The sequence below is a fragment of the Bos javanicus genome, chromosome 13, assembly GCF_032452875.1.
Source record: "Bos javanicus breed banteng chromosome 13, ARS-OSU_banteng_1.0, whole genome shotgun sequence".
Lineage (NCBI taxonomy): Eukaryota > Metazoa > Chordata > Mammalia > Artiodactyla > Bovidae > Bos > Bos javanicus.
The window spans coordinates 51,632,841-51,653,608 of record NC_083880.1 but is presented as its reverse complement, the minus strand read 5'-3'; the positions used below and the strand labels follow the sequence as shown (position 1 = coordinate 51,653,608).

Below are 20,768 nucleotides of genomic sequence, written 5' to 3'. Positions count from 1 at the left end.
TCTTGATGGTATCTTTTGAAATACAAAAGTATTCTTTTACCCTGTGTGCTTTTGGTATTGTATAAGAGAATCAGTGCCTAACTAACCCCAAATTACAAAGGTTTACTCCTGTATTTTCTTTTAAAGTTATATAGATTTATCTCTTTGTATTTAGGTCCATAATTCATTTTGAGTTAATTTTTGTATTTGATGTGAAGTTGGCATCCAAACTTATCTTTTTTTTTTTTTTCCCAAACTTATATTTTTGCATGTGGTTAGCTAGTTGTTCCTGCAACATTTGCTGAAAAGACTATTTTTTACTATTGAATTTTGGGAGGACGTTTGTGTACTATTGAATTTTAGAAGCACATTTTTTGAAAATCAGTTGAATGTAAGAAATTATTTCTGAACTCTCATTTCTGTTCCATTGACCATATGTCTGGCCTTGTGCTAGTATCATACTCTTGATTTCTATAGCTTTGTAGTAAGTGTAGTAAGTTTTGAAATTGGGAAGCCTAAGTCCTCAAACTTTGTTCTTATTTTTCTAAATGGTCATGGCTGTTCTGGGTTCCTTGAATTTCCATTTTGAGGATGAATTTGTCAGTTTCAGTAACATCAACAAAAAGCCAACTGATATTTCATAAGATAACTGCACTGAATCTATAGACCATTTGGGGGTATATTGCCATCCTAATGGGGCTTCCCAGCTGGCGCTAGTGGTAAAGAACCCACCTGCCAATGCAAGAGACCTAAGAGAGAGATTTGACCCCTGGGTTGGGAAGATCCCCTGGAGGAAGGCACGGCAACCCACCCCAGTATTCTTGCCTGGAGAATCCCATGAACAGAACAGCCTGGTGGGCTACAGTCCATAGGGTTGCACAGAGTTGGGCACTACTGAAGCAACTTAGCGTGCTTTGTTGTTCTGTTGCTCTGTCGTATCCAACTCTTTGTGACCCCAGGGACTGCAGCACACCAGGTTTCCCTGTGCTTCGCCATTTCCCAGAGTTTGCTCAAACTTATGTCCGTTGAGTCGGTGGTGCTGTCTTACTATCTCATCCACTGCCACCCCCTTCTCCTTGTGCCTTCAATCTCTCCCAGCCTCAGGGTCTTTTCTAATGAGTCAGCTCTTCGCATCAGGCGGCCAAAGTATTGGAGCTTCAGCTTCAGCATGAGTCCTTCTAATGAATATTTAGAGTTGATTTCCTTTAAGATTGACCGGTTTGATCTCCTTGCTGTGCAAGGCAAGGGATTCTATAAAGTTTTCTCCAACCCACAATTCAGAAGCATCAGTTCTTCGGCACTCAGACTTATTTATGGTTCAACTCTCGCATCTGTACATGACTACTGGAAAAACCATAGCTTTGACTACATGGACCTTTGTTGGAAAAGTAATGTTTCTGCTTTTTAATACACTGTCTAGGTTTATCATTGCTTTTCTTCCAAGGAGGCAGCATCTTTTAATTTCATGGCTGCAGTCATGGTCCACAGTGATTTTGGAGCCCAAGAAAATAAAGCCTGTCACTGTTTCCATTGTTTCTCCATCTATTTGCTATGAAATGATGGGTCGAGATCTCATGATCTTCATTTTTTGACTTAGCACACACACACCTTTTTAACAGTATTAAGCCTTCTAGTTTATAAACCTGGAATGTCTTTCTATTTCTTTAGTTTTTTATTCTCTTTCAGCAATGTTTTATAGTTTTCAGTGTTTATATGTTATGCTTGTTTTGTTAAATTTACTCTGCAAAGTATTTTATGCTTCTTCAAGTATTGTGAATTGAATTATCTTAATTTTGTTTTTTGACTGTTCATTGTTAGTATATATTTAGAAATAGAATTGATTTCTGTTTGTTGATCTTGTGTCATGCAACCATGCTGAACTATTATTTCTACTATTTCTTTAGTTGATTAGGGTTTTCTTTATACAGGGATTGTATTGTCTGCTAAAAAAGACAGTTTTACTTTTTCGTTTCCTATCTGGACACCTTCTTTAAAAAAATTTTTTTTGGAGGACTATTTGGCCTGACAAGAAACTCCAGTATAATATTGAATAAAAGTGATGAGAATGGACATCATTGTCTTGTTCCTGATCTTAGGGAGAATGAGTTCAGTCTTTTTCCATTATATATGATATTGGCCTTAGTTTTTTCATACATGTCCTATTTATCAGGTTGAGAAATTTTCCTTCTCTTCCTGGCTTTTTGAGGGCTATGATTGGGTGCTGAATTTTGTCACATAATTTTTCTGTATCTTGATAATCGTGTGGTTTTGTTCTTTAGTTTATTAATACTATACATTATACTAATTGATTTAAGGATATTAAACCAGCCTTTCATCTCTGGAATAAAGCCCATTTGCTCATGATGTATAATTCTTTTTACTGTGTTGCTGGATTCAGGTTTTTTTTTTAATAAATTTATTTTAATTGGAGGCTAATTGGTTTACAATATTGCCGTGGTTTTTGCAATACGTTGACATGGATTCAGTTTTCTAGTTGGGTATTTCGTGTCTGTTTTCATATAGGATATAGATCTGTTCTGTAGTTTTCCTTCTTGGGATGCCTGTCTGATTTTGGTACCAGGGTAGTACTGACTTCATAGAGTGAGTTGGGAAGTGTTCCCTCCTCTTGCATTTATTGAAAGACTTTGCAAAAAGATTGATATTAATTCTTCTTGAAGTGTTGATAGAATTCACCAGTGAAGCCATCTGGGCTCGGATTTTTCTTTGTGAAAAGATTTTTGATTATTCATCCAATCTCTACTTAGTAGGGAAGTAAAGTATAATACAGGCAGATTTCTGTTTCTGTTTCAGTCAGTTTGGGTAGCCTGTATTTTATAGGAATCTTTCTATTTCATCTAAATAGTCAAATTTTTGGCATACAGCTGTTCATATTATTTTCTTGTAGGCAGCTTTTAGCTATATGTGTTTTCCTATTTAACCTTTTGAATGGTTTTTGTTTTGTGTCTGATTTTATTTTATCCTTTTCTTTTTACAAAGTTTCTAAATATTGTGAAGTTTTTTCAGAGCTTGCTTTCTTATTTTATGAATGCAGTGATCCCTCAAGCCTCCCTGAATTTACGAAAGTTAATATTTTTCATTCTCTTAAATTTCTTGCACTGATCCTTCCTTCAGAGTTAGTTGTTCCACGTGTTGATCTTGGTGATGCCTTTAGCTTGGTAATTTTCTCAGACTAGTGATTCCTCAAGGTTGATTTATATTTTTAACTGAATGTCTAGACTTATGAGTACTGGGTATACTGAGCTGTTGTGAAGGTGTGGTGTGATGTCCTAAGGGAAAGGCTGGCTAGCTAGTACCAGCACTCTCCAACTCTGGTCTGCCCTGGCTGTAGATGAATGGTCTCTATTCCTCCCTCAGTGAAGGGAGGAAGGAGCATCAGACCAGGTGTCTGGATGTGTTTGGCATGTTCATGATTGTGCCAAGGGCCTCCCCACTTGGGGTATTCTGAATACTTCTAGAAATTCAGTGCTTCAGAAGTATCCCTCTCTACTTCTTATAGCACTTTTTCCTCTTATCCCAAACCCTTGCTTTTACATTTCTTCTATACTTTCAGTGAAATTTGAAGGGGAAGAGAGAGAGAAGCATTTGTTCAGTGTTTTTATCAAATCAACACATTGTATACTTTAAGTGTGCACTTGAGATTTATACAGTATTCCATGTCAGTTATATCTCAGTAGAGCTGAAGAGAAGAAAAGACAGGTCTGCTTATAGATTGTACACTACATGAGTGGCCCCACCTGAACTCTGCTGTGCACAGCTGTCCTGAGCAGCCCTGAGAGGTCCACACATCATATTTCTTTCTAGTTGTGAAGTCCTGTATGCATCAAGAATCAATAATTCCACTTATAAAAATGTTTACTTATAAAGATGGTTATTTTTCTAAAATGAAAAGTTGAAAGCAAGCTATCAGAATGTAAGGAAATGGTTAAGTAGCTATTTGGCTTCATAAAAATTATTCTACCATTTAAAGTTTTGTTATGTTAGATGAAATAATGTAAAATAATTGTGATCTACATTTTAAAAAATCAAAATTGAATATTAATATAAATACAACTATGTAAAACTGTATAGAAAAAAATACTGGAAGGAAAGATTCCAAAAATGGACAGTGATCTCTGGGTGGTGGAATTGTATATGATTTTTTTCTAATTCCTTATATTTTTCTAATGTACTATCATGAGCATGTATTATTTTTAAGGTGAATAACAACAAAAACTTTTTATAATGGCTATGAACTTTTACCTTGCTGTAGTATATTTCTGATTTTCCTGAACTAGCTCTTTTCTGATGTTTTGATCTTATTTCTTAAACTAATTTTTGGTGGTTTTGATGATTGTTTTTAGAAGCAATAAGGAGCATAGATGGTTACAAATAAATCTTGTGGAACGTATTCCACCCAGCTCTACCATAGGACAAACCCCTTAAAATTCTTTCTTTTAGCTTGCCAGTGCAATGGCCACAGCAAATGCATTAATCAGAGTATCTGTGAGAAGTGTGAGAACCTGACCACGGGCAAGCACTGTGAGACCTGCATATCTGGCTTCTATGGTGATCCAACCAACGGGGGAAAATGTCAACGTAAGTCAGATTTTTCAGGGTCACTGATTGCAAACAAGGTGGCACATGGTCTGTTTGTCTTGATTATCTTGGAGGAAGAAAGCCACTTGGTTTCAGATAATACTTAAGTTACACTTGTCAGGAGGTCAGCTGAGCTGGAAGAGAGAGAACAGAGCTACCTAGTGTCAGAGTAGATATTAAAGCATCTAGTCAAAAATGAAGGAGTTAAAGCCTTTAATCAGTTACTGTGATGATGGAAGCAAAAGGCTTACACTGAGAGAGCTCTGACTGCCCTTGTTCTGCTTTCCTTCTTGGAATGGTGTGCTGTTTGAGCATCAAGTGAATTAGCATAGGCTTGGGGGTCAACATGCCATTGAAGGGGCCCTGGACTAAAGGTCCAGCGAAAGCCTTTTGTGGACCCTGGAGTGGAGAGATGGGGGGATGGAAAGGCTAGTAGGAGTGGAGAAGTACCTGGGACGGAGAGTGGGAAAAGCCTCTTTGAGGTTCCCCTCCTCTTCCATGAGGAGGCTTAGCAGAGCTAGGAATGCAAATATGTGATAGAGAGTGGCTGGCCAGGGGGCCTGAGCCCTTGACTCATCTCCACTAGAATATTTCATTTCACTCTCCACTAGAGAGTTCCACCCAGCCTGGTGTGGGGAAGACAGCTTTCCCTGTAAGGCCCACCAGAGAAAACCTTTATCGTTGCCTATGGTTGGGCCTCAAAAGTCACATGTAGATTTTTAACCAGGAGCTAGACTCCTCAATACTTCCAGTATTTTTAAAGATTTAAGTAGCCCTGTGTCTCCCCCTACATGTCAGATAGATTCCTGTAAGCAAAAGGAGACTCATTGTTAGCACAAAAATTCTGTTTTTTAAAATGACTAGTGATACCAATAAACTACTTTTTGGTTTGTTCTAGTTTTCAGTGGAAAGATCCATCAGGTCTGAGGTAAAAAATAAGAAAGGAAAATCTGTAACTGCTCCCCAAGTCCCACCTCCAAACTCCGTAGCATGGCCCTTGAAAATCTGATTCCAGAGCAGTTAGAAGAGAGCTAGTGTCCTAGTGGAACCTCTCTGGGATTCATTTTCCTCATCTGTAAAATGGGGTTAGTAGCGTGGTTGTTGAAATGAAAGCAGTCAGCAGGACGTGACAGGTAGATGTGAACAATCATTATTACTCTTCAGATGTCCTTTCTTACCATTCTTATGTAAAGCTCAGATTAAAAGGTACTCAGTAAAAATACTTTTTTATTCCTTGTGAATAGATTTCATCCATTAGTTAGTAATCAAGAGTACCTGACATTTTTGAATGATTGATATATATTGATGCAAGGCATTGTGCTGGCAGCCGCCTGAGACAACAGTGCTTTTATTATCCCCAAGATAGAGTAGCCTGACCAAGCTCTCACTGTGAGATTTGGCCATGCTGAGAACCACATTCAGGAAATGTGACTTTAGCTGCTGGGTCTAGTTGTACCACTGTGATGAGGGTGCTGTCATCCCTGTTATGTTCAACTGTTATCTTAAAAAGTTACATTCTCCTCTGTGGTATTTGTAGGGGTAGAGTACAGTTGTCCAGAACTTACTGTTATTGTTGTTTAGTTGCTAAGTCATGTCCAACTACTTGCAACCCTATGGATCGTGTAGCCTGCTAAGCTAGGCTCTTCTGTCCATGGAATTTCCCAGGCAACAATACTGGAGTGGGTTGCCATTTCCTTCTCCAGGGAATCTTCCTGAACCAAGGATTGAACCTGTGTTTCCTGCATTGGCAGGTGGATTCTTTACCACTAAGCCATCTAGGAAGCCGTTTCCAGGACATAGAGCTAGCTTTATTTTTCAGAGTCACAATCTTTAATAGAAAGCATAATTTAAAAATAATATAAGTGGCACCAAGTCTTTAATGTTTTCTTCTTAGAACTGTATAGTTGTTAATCTTTAGATAACAGCGATGATTTTTTGAATGCCTACTGTATTTCATTCATGTCTTATATCATTTAATCCTCCCCAAAATCCTACAGGATAGGCATTATTATTACCCCCATCACATGAATGAGGAAGCTGACTTAGAAAAGGAGCTAAATGGAGGGGCCTGAATTCAAACCTGGGCAGATTGACTATAGATAGGCCTTTGCTTTGTTAATACATTGCACCTCTCTCCATTCTCAGGAAACCCAGAGTTGAAGCCTTGTGTTTCTCACTGCAACATAAATTTTCTTCACCACTGCACTATTCTATTCATAGGTTTCTTTGGGTGATATTTTTTATCCATGGGATTTATTTTAAAAGTATACGTATCTCTAGCCTAATACTTTTAATTTATTCACAGAAAAACAGGTTGTCGAGTGAAAAGCTATTGAAGGAAAAGATCATTTATTTCAGCTGGAGTAAAAAGTTTGTCATAGGTCACACACAGGTATTGGATGAAAGGTGGAGATGAAAGGTGGCTAGAGGAGGGAGATGACAAGAGTCATTTGGTCTGAAGGCTAAGAAGGCAGGCAAGGGTGCTGAATCCTGGAGGGCCTCTGAAACACGACCTGCCATTGGAATCCGCTCTCAGCTCTGAGCCCAGTATGATTTGAAATGTGGCTATTGGCAGAGCCTAGCCAGACCAACCCTCCCTACGGGGAGCAGTCATTGCTCAGAGGTCTCTATGGGGACAGAGATTGTGTCTGTGTGCCCACACTGAAGATGCTTCAGAAATGTTTACTGAGTAGATGAAAGAATCGTGATAGAATCGTAATAGAGTCTGTTACATCCCAAAGAGGCACGGCCTCAAATGGCAGTGGACACTGATGTTCTCTTTCATCCTGACTGATGACTTTGACTCCTTTAATGTTGGCTCTGACATTATTTGAGATATATCACCAGCTTGAAAAAAAATAATTTTACCTATTAAATGAATGCTTTTATTTTACCTATCTTTCCAGTTGAATCCAATTCAGACAGAATTACTTGTTTGGGGGAAAGTCTGATAGTGGTTATCTTTTAAGCCAGTTGTGACCACCCCGTCCTTTTCCTTCTCCCCAGCATGCAGGTGCAATGGACATGCGTCGCTATGCAATACCAACACGGGCAAGTGCTTCTGCACCACCAAGGGTGTCAAGGGGGATGAATGTCAGCTGTAAGTACCACACTTCTGGGACTCCTGGCACCATCCACACCTCACCAGGGAGTGTGAAGGGGCTGTGAAACTGCCTGAACCCCAAGAGCCACCCTCTTCGCTGGGCCTTGTTTCCATGGGCTCTGAGGAATCCTCAAGTCGATTGATTTGAAATTTTCCCCTTTCTGCTTCAGATAGGTCTAATTTAGTCACCCTCCATACTGAGGAGGTTGTCAGTTTAGCAGTAATTCCTTAATGGTTCTTTAAATCACATTTTTATGTTTGAGTGACACAATTCCTGGGTTGTTGATTTGGATTAGTCTTTTCAGTAAAGGCTCTATTTTTGTCATGTCAGGAGATTTTCTTAAAAGATAGAGTTGGAAGAACTGGTATTCCAGGACAAGATTTTATTTAACATTTTTGTTGTCTAATTGTAGAGAGTTCCTCTTGCTTTTAACACATCCCTCCCTGTTCTAGCATTTTTCTTGGTGATATATATCAAACATCATCCAGGGAAGAGTTTGGGGTCTCCATCCATGAAGATGCAAACAGCATCAGGCAGATTTGGAGATTCACCCTGGCTGTGCCTCCAACTGACTAGGGTGCTGTAGAAGCAAATCACTTAACTGTGTTAAGCCCCATTTCCCCCATCTGTCAATAGTGAGTTGTTTTTAGTGATAATTGTTTTTAGTGTCCTGGTGAGTTGAAACGAGAGATTGTTCCTCATTTTCTCTCTGCCTCACCAGAAAACCTTATGAAACAAGTTGTAGTTTCACCCATTCTCTCAAGCAGAGACTTGAGAAAAATGTTTAGTAGTATCAAAACATTAACCTGATATAAGCAGATCAGTTCAGTTCAGTTCAGTCGCTGAGTCATGTCCGACTTTTTGCGACCCCATGAATCGCAGCACGCCAGGCCTCCCTGTCCATCACCAACTCCCGGAGTTCACTCAAACTCACGTCAATCAAGTTGGTGATGCCATCCAGCCATCTCATCCTCTGTCGTCCCCTTTTCCTCCTGCCCCCAATCCCCCCCAGCATCAGAGTCTTTTCCAATGAGTCAACTCTTCACATGAGGTGGCCAAAGTACTGGAGTTTCAGCTTTATATAAGCAGATAGTCACTGGTAAATTTTGTTTTTCTTAAAAAATGCTAGTAACGTCACCAGTGATTCAGATTTTGATAGTGGCATTCAGGAGGAAATTGCTCTGTCTATATTTTATAGTAATATATATGTTTCCTGTTTTTGTACTGGAGAAGGAAATGGCAACCCACTCCAATGTTCTTGCCTGGAGAATCCCAGGGACGGGGAGCCTGGTGGGCTGCCATCTATGGGGTCGCGTAGAATCGGACATGACTGAAGTGACTTAGCAGCAGCAGCAGAAGCCAATACATAAAGAAAAGTCTAATCAGAGATTAAATTTAGTTTTTAAATCTAGGTTCCTTTAAACACAAAAATGTAATAGAGCAAATTTAACCACCCCTGCCTTCTGTTAATGGTATACAATGAAGAAATGAGGTGTAGGTTCAGTGAAAGACTTTATTTTTAGGAAATTTTAGATATAAACAAGTGCTGGTAATACTAGATAAAAAGACATAAAACATCCTTGAATTATTTATTTGGGAAAAGTGCTTAACTCAAGCTTTCCCCTCCTTTCATCATGGTTCCTAGCTATTGTGCCTTCCTGAATCACTTTGTTAAGTGGGAGCTTGGGTTTTATTGATGTTCATGGATGATATTTATGGGGAAATTAATAATTCTTTTTGACTAGAACTCTTTTTCTCCAGACTGGTGAACCATATCCAAGAGTTTTTAGTTTTGGTCGTTTGTCTTTTTTTTAAGTGATCCTTGGTGTTTAGCCTTCTCTCACTTGTGTTTAAAGAACAGGTTCAATTTATCTATGGAGAACAGGAAATGTGAGAAATGAATATATGAAAAAAATTATTTTATTTATGTATTTATTTTTCAACAACAGCCCTGATTTTATTGCAGTAATAAAAACTGAGAGCTAGATGGCCCTAGGAGAAAAACATATGTAGGATATGTTTTTCTTTCACTCAGCCACTATTTACATCTTTTGGCATAGTCTCATCTAAACAGTTTGCCTTTGTCACAGTCTTATCCACACGTACACATTCCAAGATGGATAAAAGCTTACAACTTTATTAGCAACTAACCACAGGTAAATCGATTTGAAAAATGCTTTAACTGCACTTTTAGAAGAATATTTGTCCATACAAAAGTGAAAATGTGTTTTCATGATAAAAAATAAGATCTAAATAATATTTTATTTGAATTTATCTTATATGCTTTAGTAAATGTTTATTGGTTGTTGGTGGTGTGAACTGCTGGGCAGTCAACATTGAAAATGAATACAGACTCTTGTTAGTCCATCTGATTTGGGCAACAGTGAAGAATGTAATTGTACTGACTCAAAAAAGTATAGTTTATATAAAAGGACCCGCTTGATTTTAAAGTGAATGTAGATTCACTATTGAATGTAGATAACAATAGAAAATAATCTTCATTTTTTCCCCTAGATGTGAGGTAGAAAATCGATACCAAGGAAACCCTCTCAAAGGAACGTGTTATTGTAAGTGTTTTTGCAGTTCTTCTTTGTCTAGAAGGAAAGTAATTCAATAAAACTTCATTATTTTCTTTAATATGGTTTGAGAATGGTAGGTGCTATAGGAATATAGTAACCACCCATGGAAGTGACTCTTAATTTGATGTGTCATATTCTACTAAATTTAACTCATATGTGAACATTATTTTAAGTTGCTTTAAGTCTGGTTGTGGTTTATATTAATATGTCTGTAGCAGTTATCAGAGAAGAGTACAGAGATAAAAATCTCTGGCTTTCCTTATTTGTATTCTCTTGAAACCTTATTTCATTTGCCATTATCTGCTTGGGGGTCATCACATTTCATATTTTAGGATTGACCATAAACAGAATTCTAAAAATATTAAGTTGAAGTTATCATTCTCTCTGAAACTGATTTGTGTTAACCACCTCTTTAGGAATTAATATGTAAAATAAAATGTCTAATGACTAACAATGCATGGTAAACCAGATCCTTGTAGATAAATGCATTTTCTTCCTATATGAGAATCTACATACTAGGCCAAATTATGGAACCAGAGAAAAATGAGCTAATGTTTTCATATTCTACTATGATTGTATACCCATACCATCTGGGTTTAAATAGCATCCCTTCAAAATTCACGTCCACCTAGAACTTAATAAATGTGTTTTTTCTAGAAAAAACAAGAGAAAAACTTCATGACCTTGCATATAATCACAATTCATAAAAGAAAAAAAATTTGATTTGGGACTAAACCTGTGTTTTAAAAAATACCAGTTAAAAACTAAACAACTAAAAACAACCTACAGACTAAGGAAAATGTTTACAAAGCATATTTTTGATTAAAAATTTATGTTCAGAATATATAAAGAACTCTTACAACTGAATAAGGGGACAGTGTCAGTTAAAAACAGGCAAAGATTTGGAAAGACATTTCACCAAAGAAGATAAATGAATTGCCAATAAGCACATGAAAAAATAGATAACATTATTAGACATTTGGGATATGTGTGTTAAAACCACAGTGAGATACACCCCTAGTATTATTGAAATCAAAAGCCAGTACCGCAGCTTAACAGAAGTAAACTGGATTCTTATATCTGCTTCTGCATTCAGTCTGTTGCGCTGTGTCTCTTTGGTTGAAGTACACACACACACAGACACACACACACACACACACAAAACCTGGCCCCACCAGATATAGTTGAAAAGGACAGAGTGGTTTTTTGTTGTTGTTTCTGATGCACCATTCGGCATGCAGGACCAGGGCTCGAACCCATGCCACCTGCATTGGATTGCGGAGTCTTGACCAGATGTGCTATTCATCATAGGAGATTGGAATGCAAAAGTAGGAAGTCAAGAGATACTTGGAGTAACAGGCAAGTTTGGCTTTGGAGTACAAAGTGAAGCAGGGCAAAGGCTAACAGAATTCTGCCAAGAGAGCACACTGATCATATCAAACACCTGTTTTCAACAACACACAAGACGACTTTACACATGGACATCACCAAATGGTTAGTACAGATTGATTACATTATTTGTAGCCAAAGATGGAAAAGCTGTATACAGTCAGAAAAAAACAAGACTTGGAGCTGACTGTGGCTCAGATCAGCTTCTTACAGCAAAATTCAGGCTTAAACTAAAAAGTGGGGAAAACCACTAGGCTAGTCAGGTACAACTTAAATCAGATCCCCTATGAATATACAGTGAAGGTGAGGAATAGATTCAAGGGATTAAATCTAGTAAACAGAGTGCCTGAAGAGGTATGGACAGAGGTTCAGAATATTGTACAGGAGGCAGCAAATAAAATATCCCCCAAAAAATCAAATGCAGGAAGGCAAAGTGGTTGTCTGAGGATGCTTTAAAAAATAGCTGAGGAAGGAAAGGGAGAAAGGGAAAGATACACCAAACTTAATGCAGAGTTCCAGAGAATAGCAAGGAGAAACAAGGCCTTCTTCAATGAACAATGCAAAGGAATAGAGGAAAACAGCAGAAAGGGAAGACTAGAGAGCTCTTTAAGAAAAATGGAAATATCAAAGGGACATTTCATCCAAAGACGGGCACAGTAAAGGACAGAAACGGTAAAGATCTAATAGAAGCAGACGAGATCAAGAAGAGGTGGCAAGAATACACAGAAGAACTGTACAAAAAAGATCTTAATGACCCAGATGGTGTGGTCACTCACCCAGAGCTAGACTTTCTGGAGTGTGAAGTCAACTGGGCCTTAGGAAGCACTGATGGCAATAAAGAAAGCTACTGGAGGTGATGGAATTCCAGTAGAGTTATTTAAAATCTTAAAAGATGATGCTATAAAGGTGTTGCACTCAATATGTCAGCAAATTTGGAAAACCCAGCAGTGGCCACACGACTGGAAGAGGTGAATCTTCATTCCAATTCCCAAGAAGAGCAGTACTAAAGAATGTTCAAACTACTGGACAGTTGCACTCATTTCGAATGCTAGTAAGATTATGCTCAGAATCCTTCAAGCTAGGATTCAGCATTACATGAACTGAGAACTTCCTGATATTCAAGCTGGGTTTAGAAAATGGAGGAACCAGAGATGAAATTGCCAGCATTTGCTGGATCATAGAGAAAGCAAGGAAATTCCTGAAAAACACCTACCTCTGTTTCATTGACTACACTAAAGCCTTTGACAGCGTGAATCATTACAAACTGGAAAACTCTTAAAGAGATGGGAATACCAGACCATCTTACCTGTCTCCTGAGAAGTATGTATGTGGCTCAAGAAACAACAGTTAGAACCACATATGGAACAACTGACTGGTTCAAAATTGAGAAAGGAGTATGACAAGGCTGTTTACTGTCATCTGCTTATGTAACTTACAGGCAGAGCACATCATAGGAGATGCAGGGCTGGATAAATCACAAGCTGGAATCAAGATTGCCAGGAGAAATGTCAACAACCTTAGATATGCAGATGATACCACTTTAATGGCAGAAAGTGAAGAGGAACTAAAAAGCCTCTTGATGAGGGTGCAAGAGAAGAGTGAAAAGACCAGCTTAAAACTCAGTGTTAAAAAAAACTAAGATCATGGCATGAGGTCCCATCACTTCATGGCAAACAGATAGGGAAAAAATGGAAACAATGACAAATTTCCTCTTCCTGGGCTATTAAATCACTGTAGGTGGTGACTACAGCCATAAAATTAGAAGACGCTTTCTTCTTGGCAGGAAAGCTGCAACAAACCTAGACAGTGTATTAAAAAGCAAAGACATCACTTTGCTGGCAACGATCTGTCTAGTCAAGGCTATGGTCTTTCAAGTAGTCATGTACAGATACAAGAACTGGATGATAAAGAAGGCAGAGTGCCAAAGAATTGATGTTTTCGAACTGTGGTGCTGGAGAAGACTCTTGAGAGTCCCTTGGACAGCAAGGAGATCAAACCAGTCAACCTTAAAGGAAATCAACCCTGAATACTCATTGGAAGGACTGATGCTGAAGTTGAAGCTCCAATACTTTGGCCACCTGATTCAAACAGCCAACTCATTGGAAAAGATCTTGATCCTGGGAAAGATTGAAGGCAGGAGGAGAAGGAGGTGACAGAGGATGAGATTATTGGATGGCATCACTGACTCAATGGACATGAGTTTGAGTAAACTCTGTAAGTTGGTGATGGACAGGGAGGCCTGGTGTGTTGCAGTTCATGGGGTCGCAGAGTCGGACACGACTGAGTGACTGAACTGAACTCATGGATGTCATCCTTTGATACTGTACCAAAACCAGGCAGCTGATCATTTCTTAGAGGTTAGTTTATAGTGTGGAACCTGAAACCACATCAATTAATTTTTTGTAATCTAGTACATTTAATATATTTCTGTCTTGAAAAATAAAAGCCAATAGCAGTGATGTGGAGAAATCAAAATGCTTATAAAGTTTTTGTGAGAATATAAAATGGTTTTCCACTTTGGAAAATCATTTGGCCATCTTTTGAGTAGTGAAATATAAACTTGTAAACAACTCCCCATTCCCCTCTTACCCTACCCACTAGCAATCACCATTTTACTTTCTGTGAATTTGGTACCTGGGTACCTCATATAAGTGGAATTACACAATATTTGTCTTCTTGTTTATTTATCTCATTTAGCATAATGTCTTCAAGGTTCATTCATGTTATTGCATGTGTCAGAATTTCCTTTCTCTTTGAGACTGAGAGTGATCTTCCGTTGTATATACCACATTTTGTTTATCCATGTTTCTTTTGATGGACATTTGGATTGCTTCCACTATTGGGCTATAATTTCTTTGACTGCTATGAACATGGTTGTACGAATAGCCCTTCAGCATCCTCCTTTCTGTTTTTTTTGGTATATACTCAGAAGTAGAATTGCTGGATCATTCAGTAATTCTATTTTTAATTTTTTGAGGAACCGTCATACTGTTTTTCAGAGTAGGTGCATCATTCCCACTAGTAGTACATGACAGTTCCAATTTCTCCACATCCTCACCAACACTTTTTTTGGTAGTAGCCGTTCTACTATAGATGATATGATATCTCATTGGGTTTTGATTTGTATTTCTCTAATGATCAGTGATGTTAAGTAAGTACCCTTTCATGAGTTTATTAGCAATTTGTATATCTTTGGATAAATATCTATTCAAGGCTTTTGCCCATTTTCAAATCAAGTTGTTGAGTTGTGCAATACTTTTTAGAATTAAATTATACCATGTTTAGCCAGTAGGCTCATTTTCAACCTCTGTTCTTTTGCTACATTAGTCTTTGACTGCTTCCTTGCTTTCTAGAATAAGTTAACTGAGACAGGTATTCCTTGCCCTGGACCTGGAGTCAACCATTTTTACATGGAGTTTTGATTTATTTTATACCATTAATTTATAGCTTTGTATCTTTAAGCATGAATAGATGATCAATTAATATTTATAGGTAAGTTTAGTGGGAGCCTAAAATCTCAACCAGGGTCATGATACAAGGAGGTTTTGGTGGGTTAACTCAAACAAAACATTACCGCTCACAACTTTGCTAAAAGTACTTCCCTGGCTATTGAATATTTATGAGAAAATCGATCTCTATCTCCAGAGACATACTGTGTTTTGTTTCAGTTTTTAAATACACGTTTCTTTTTTTCCATAGATACTCTTCTTATTGACTATCAGTTCACCTTTAGCCTATCCCAGGAAGATGACCGCTATTACACAGCCATCAATTTTGTGGCGACACCTGATGAAGTAAGACATAAAAGTCTTCTTACTTTGTTTTGAATTTGTGTGGATCTTTTCCTTGGTTATTATGGATAGAAGCACTGCCTTAGCAGTGGTCTCCAGAGTGGAGTCCACAGGATAATGTTTAGAGGTACAGGAAAGAAGTGTTAGACTCTGCATCTTATTTCCTTTCTAGTTAAAAGGTAAGAATGGTGTTGTTAATATTTACCATGGTCTGATACACAGACTGAAATTGACTCCACGCGTATTTGGTTTATCCATCAGCCCATCACAGCCCCATACAGGAAAGGAGAGGAGACTGCAAGGGGAACTTCCTTGTTAGTGGGGCAGTGGCAGAACCCAATTTTCCTGCTTTAAAATAGAAATTAATACCAGTGATGCAGGCAGAGGTAACACTTAAGCTCCTAGAATGAGTTCTTAGCCGCATTAGGAAGTTAAAACAGTGAAGACTTAGTTGCCCATAAGAAGTCAGCCAGAAATAATTGAAATTACTACTAAACTGTTTAAAAAATATTTTTATGTCTATTGTTAATGGTGAACCCCAGCATGCCATGAAGTGTTACCTAGAAGTAAAAGGGAGCCAACACAGTGTGACATTTAAAAGTGAAGTGTCCAGAACATGAACACACACCTGTATGATTTCTTCAATGAGATGTGAAGTCATGTAATACCTACTCTGGTACATAATGAAATTTTACTAAACTTGGTGATAAATTATTTAGGCGCTTCCTTGGAGGCTTCTTCTTATCAATATACACAAAGCCATTTACCATTACAAAAATATAACAATACATGGAAAACAATATGATAATGAACCAAAGTATATTCCTTTGATAACATGTTATCAGCAAGCATGGTTAAATTTAAGAAATAAATAAATCAGTAGAAAAATGAAGTCCTGTATGGGATGTTTACAATTAAATGAAAGTAAGACTTGTTTTTATATTCCAGAGTTATACAGTGTATATGTCTTGTTTTTTACAAAAGCACCAGGATTTCAAGTTTACTAATCCTTTCCGTGGAAAGAAGTAATTGCTAGTAATTACCTGGTCAGGGAACTAAGATCCTACCTGCCGCAACGTGGCCAAATATATAGATATACACTTGAGCTGTCCCTTTAAGAGGATGGTGAGGCTTTATCAATAAATGAGAAGGTAACTGCTTTATGAGAGGAACTTCTGGTTTGGAAATCATGTTTTGAAAATAGCTGTTTGGAAATGCTTCCATTGTTATAATTTTTATGCTGAAAAACTATCAAAAGAATGCTCTTTAAAACCTTTATTTTCTAACCCGTTTTAAAATTTTTCAGTGTGAAGAATTTCAGCAAGATTGCATTCAAAAATACAAAATACAGCATCTGACTCATTTGGAACAACAATTTTTTGACCCCAAGAAAGAGATTTATTAGCCAAGTTTTAGGGAAAACTAAAAATTAGTATCATGATTTCCCTAGCACAGCTGACAGTGCTCTTTTTCCAGGTGGCCCAGAACATTCCTCAAAGATACCTTTTTCAGTCATTAAAACCAAGAGTCAAAATAAATTAAACTAGCTCTTCAAATTGCTGTATCTGTAAGTGGTTTACAAAGTTTTCAAAGATAATAAAGCATATTTTGTCATTTCTCTTGAAATAATATTTTTAGTGAGAGAAAAATGTTCTTAATCATGGGTGAAGACAATCAAAAGTTTTAAAATTAAAAAGAAAAGTTAAAATTTAGTTTATTTCAGCTTTATGTGCTGTTTCTTAAAAACCATTTCCATTTTGGAGAACTTTACACTGTATTTAATCTATGGGTTCAGAACTACATAGATTTGATTTATAAATGACAGTTGATCAAGTGTCTTACTCTCCAGACATTTGGAAAAGGCTGCCCAAAGGATCCTTAAGAAACTGATTCCCCTTATATGGGTCACAGGATGTAGGTCATTGTGCTCTGGTGAGGGTCTTTTTTTAAAAGATACTTTTTCATAGAGTTTGGCATTTGATAAAGCATTACATCTCCTACTTTTATGGGAGGGAAATGAAACTTGTTTGGGGTATATTGCTTATCTTAAGGTTAAAAATTTTGCTGTCTTGTAAACGTTGAGTTTCTCTTAAGACATTAAAAATTTTATTTGTAACTAAGAAAGTTGAGAGGAGTAAAATTGAACTACCGCTTTAAAACCAAGAAACAATTACAGTAATTAATTTTCTAATTATTTGTACATCTCACCAGCAAAACAGGGATTTGGACATGTTCATCAATGCCTCCAAAAACTTCAACCTCAACATCACCTGGGCTGCCAGCTTCTCAGGTAAAGACACACCTAGAGAAGACCTTCCAAGTGGAGATAATTGATTGAGAAAGAGTTGAGAAAAGGGGCTGTGGAGACAGACAGATGGATTTGAAACCCTAACCCTTTGCTAGTTATTAGCTGGAAGACCTTGAGCAAGCATCTAAAACCTATCTCTAGACCCTTAGGATTTTTCATCTTAAAAAGAAAGTAATACTACTTATCTCCTGCAGTTGTGTAGATTAAATTCAGCTGTACCTGTCAGTGCCTGCCATGGTATCAAGACCAGTACGTGCTCACTACCTCACCTGGCTAACACCATTAATACCATTGCTGCAGCCACTGCTCTGGCACTACCATTATCATCCATGCTTCAGAAGTGAAAAATGCAACATTTTTAATAGAATGAGATTTTAGTGGGTTCAGAGAAAAATGTGCTTTGGGAATTAAATAAAGCTTTATGAGCAAAGCTTTTGCTGTCTTGTTTACCTTACTATGATTTACTAAAGAAGATCTGCTGGGCACAAAATCTACTAAGGAAAGAGGTGGCCCTGATATAGTAGTTAAGAAATAGCTCAGTGGACCTGGATTTGAATTCTGCCTGTTACTTCAACTATGCTTTCTGAGCCAGTTTACTCAAGTATGAAATGAGATAATAAAAATACCCAGCCATGTAGAATATCCTGAGGATTAAATGAGATAATAAATGAAGTACTCAGTGTAGTGCTAGAAACGGTAAATTCTCATCAAATGGTAATTATGTTTCATCATCATTATTACTGTCACAATACTGTCTTTTGGTCAAAATATGACCAGTTAGACTGAAACCAAATAAAAACATTACTTTGCACATCACTTTGTGTTTATCATGTCAGAGTCTTTGTTTGGAGAAAGGTAGCATCCCTGAACATGTGATTGATTTCCAATGACATTCGGACTCCAGCCATGGGAAAAGCCTGTTTAATGAGTCTTTATAAACGCTAGAATTCCTGGCTGAGGGACACTATTGAATGTTGAAGGACTACTTGGGAATAGAATGAGTTTATATCAGGTCAGGGGGATTTAAAGTCAGTTGTAGTTGGTAGCAGAAGGGACTGAGTGACCCCTAAAACTCCTTCCTCACTGCTAGTGTGGAGACTTAGGGTCACTGCTAGTTAGGAAGTGATGGCTGAATCTGTGTCCCTTGTATGGGGGATCTGGAGCACTGCCAAACAGGTTTAAGGGGGTAAATTCAAAGCAGGTGAAGTGGGCAGAGTGAATGCCATTGCTTCAAAATTACTGCCGTCTTTTTCTGTGGGAGAAGTTGTAGGGGTTCCTGGTAAAACCATTTGGGTTGAGGGCACAGGCTTGTGTATCAGCCTACCCAGCTTTAAATCCAAACTCTTCCTAGCTGTGTGATCTGAATCAGTTTCTTAATTTTCCTGAACCTACGTTTTCTGATGTGTAAATGAGGAGGATAATAATTGTTAGAATTAAATGAGATTGAGTTGAGTGCTATTTCTGGAACACAGCGTTTAATAAATTCTAACTACTATCATTATTATTAGTGAGGGCAGATTCTGCTCCAAAAAAAAAAAAAAATCTCTTTATTTCATTCTATTCTTTCTAACAGCTGGAACCCAAGCTGGAGAAGAGATGCCTGTTGTTTCAAAAACCAACATTAAGGAGTACAAAGATAGTTTCTCTAATGAGAAGTTTGATTTTCGCAACCACCCAAATATCACTTTCTTTGTTTATGTCAGTAATTTCACCTGGCCCATCAAAATTCAGGTAAGAAGTGCTTTTACATCTTACAAAGGTGGTGAAATCTCTGTAGTGGAGACTTAAATTCACTAATGTGTAACTTAACTGTAAATGAGATGTACAATATTAATGCTGCTTTGCCTTTGTGATATCTGTGATAAAGGAGTGCTGAGCACAGACCATAAAGAAGATTGTAGTGGGGCTAGCTTAAATCACTTGTGAAGGAAATTTATAAGCACTTTTGAAAGCAAGTTGGTGTATAACAGATTTGGTAATTATAACTATTCATTTCTTCATTTCTTCTCATTCATTTCTTGAGGACTTGCCACTTAAAAGCCTGTAGAGCTACACAAAGAGCTTCAATTCTGGAATGAGTAAGGTGGCTATAAGTGAAGCAAACAAATATAACCAGTGAAAGCTGAAGTGTAGAAAGTGCCATATGAAGAGAACCCCAGATGCTCTTGGAGTTTAGAGGAGGATAGGATGGAGGGTAATGGGGACAGTGTGGGACAGTGTTTAAGGTCACCTTAAGAGTTTCAGTCTATAGTCAGACAGATGCGGGTTTGAGCCCTGGCTTGTTCCTATAGCGTCTCCATGTCAGATTCTTTGTACCGTGACCTGAAAGGGTAGGTCTGAGGGTTCTTGTTGGCTGCTGCAGCCACTGCTGCTACCAGCCTGCTCCTTTTCTCTGGTCCCATGGGCCTAGTGCACTCCTGGCCCCATTTGTGCTCTTTATAACCATCTGCCATTGGGTCTTTGGGGCCTTGCCTTAGTGCTTTCTGCTTTAACCCCTTTCCTTTTGGGGAAAGGTGGAATTTGGGAAGGGTGAATTTTGAACAGTTGGTTTACCTTTAGCTGAGGAAGTGTGGTCGCTGGACTGGGCTGTGGATACTTGCCAGCTTTCAGTGGCACTGTCTAGTGAAGCACATCTGCACTGAGCAGTTGGGATGGGCTTGAAATCTAGTTCTCGTGGGTGTGTGTTCACACCTTGAGACTGTAACTGAAGAACAGTCACTCTTTTCCTTTCTGGAGGGTGGGGGACAGGCTCAGCATTGTAATTTTACTCACCACTCTGTTTTCTCTTCCTATCTAGGTGATCTATAGATTTATCCTCCAATCTACTTTTTCCTTTGTTCTGTCACACTGTCTGCTTCCCTTTCCAACTAGCCTTCTTGTAAACATTGACCACACTCCCTGTTTCTAGTATCCATTCACCCATCAGTCCAACTTCTTCCTTCACCACATCCTGAAGTTGCCTGTCACAGTAGACTCCAGTGACTGAATTCTTTAGTCCCCTTTTCCTTCTCATTGCATGATT

General features: G+C 38.0%; 1 protein-coding gene across 3 annotated transcripts in view; it reads left to right on the top strand.

The window, feature by feature from the left end:
• The window catches only part of ATRN (attractin), a 190,046-nt gene that overhangs the window by 113,166 nt on the left and 56,112 nt on the right, over positions 1–20,768 (top strand). For all 3 annotated transcript variants that reach the window (XM_061436678.1, XM_061436676.1, XM_061436677.1), the window contains exons 19-24: positions 4,438–4,575; positions 7,582–7,675; positions 10,194–10,246; positions 15,347–15,441; positions 17,650–17,728; positions 19,320–19,477. In XM_061436678.1, coding sequence (XP_061292662.1) covers positions 4,438–4,575; positions 7,582–7,675; positions 10,194–10,246; positions 15,347–15,441; positions 17,650–17,728; positions 19,320–19,477 — 617 coding nt within the window. The remainder of the gene's footprint in view (positions 1–4,437; positions 4,576–7,581; positions 7,676–10,193; positions 10,247–15,346; positions 15,442–17,649; positions 17,729–19,319; positions 19,478–20,768) is intronic.